The sequence below is a fragment of the Galeopterus variegatus genome, unplaced genomic scaffold (genome assembly GCF_000696425.1).
Source record: "Galeopterus variegatus unplaced genomic scaffold, G_variegatus-3.0.2 Scaffold75339, whole genome shotgun sequence".
In the NCBI taxonomy this organism is placed as follows: domain Eukaryota; kingdom Metazoa; phylum Chordata; class Mammalia; order Dermoptera; family Cynocephalidae; genus Galeopterus; species Galeopterus variegatus.
In genome coordinates this window covers 1-947 of record NW_007801450.1, presented here as the reverse complement: position 1 = coordinate 947, position 947 = coordinate 1, and the positions used below count along the sequence as shown (strand labels likewise).

General features: G+C 45.1%; 1 protein-coding gene across 1 annotated transcript; it reads left to right on the top strand.

Moving 5' to 3' along the window:
• Positions 1-322: 322 nt before the first annotated feature.
• Positions 323-941, top strand: LOC103584655 (coiled-coil domain-containing protein 103-like; the record flags this gene model as incomplete). The annotated part of the gene is made up of 2 exons (XM_008565578.1): positions 323-465; positions 866-941. Coding segments are annotated over exons 1-2 (219 nt in total), but the record flags the coding sequence as incomplete, so codon positions are not given.
• Positions 942-947: the final 6 nt, after the last annotated feature.

Here is a 947-nt window from a genome sequence, read left to right as displayed (position 1 = left end):
TGTGTGTGTGTGTATACACATATATATATTTAGAGGCAGAGAACAAAATTTAGACAGGACTCCGAACCAAAAGTCAGGACTCCTATCTTATTTTCAGTGACGTCTTGTGTAAGTCCTCATGATGTCAGTCAGTTCATCTCTATAAAGTAGAAAACTAGATTTTTGTAACAACCCTTCCCCCCTGCCCCACCAAGATAAGTGACATGATATCCAGAGTCACTTTGATCATTTTGTGTTCTGGCAAAGAACCCAGAGGCATCCTCTTTCCCCTGATACTGTCCCTCCATTGATGTGCATTCCTTCTGCCTTCCCAGGCACGGCTATGGAAAGGAATGATGTCATCGACTTTATGGCTTTGGAGAAAGAGCTGCAGGCTGCAATCACTGCTGATGAGAAATACAAACGTGAGAATGCTGCCAAGCTACGGGCAGTGGAACAGAGGGTGGCTTCCTATGAGGAGTTCAGGTTGGCTCACCACCATTTTTCTCAGGCCCTTCTGTTGTGGCAGACTATAGTGGTTAACAGCAAGTGCGCTGGAATTAAACCATTCTGGGCTTCAGTCCTGACATCACTCGCTATTACTTGTGTGATTTTTTGCAAGCTCCTTAACCTCTCTGAGCCTCAATTCCCCATCTGTAAAAGAGAGTAACTGTTGTTATAATTAAATGAGCTACTGCACGTAAGACTCTGAGCACGGTGTCTGGCACGTGTGAAGTGCTCAAAAGCTGTCAGCTGTCGTTAATATTGTTATTATTGTCAAATTGGCCTGTGAACAGGTTCAACCTATATCACGCAAAGTCCAGCTGCCTCCCATCCACAGACACAGCATTAAGTCCATCCCCCAATCTTTGTCTTTTGCCCGCAGGGGTATTGTCCTTGCATCACATCTGAAGCCACTGGAACGAAAGGATAAGATGGGAGGAAAGAGAACCACACCCTGGAATTGT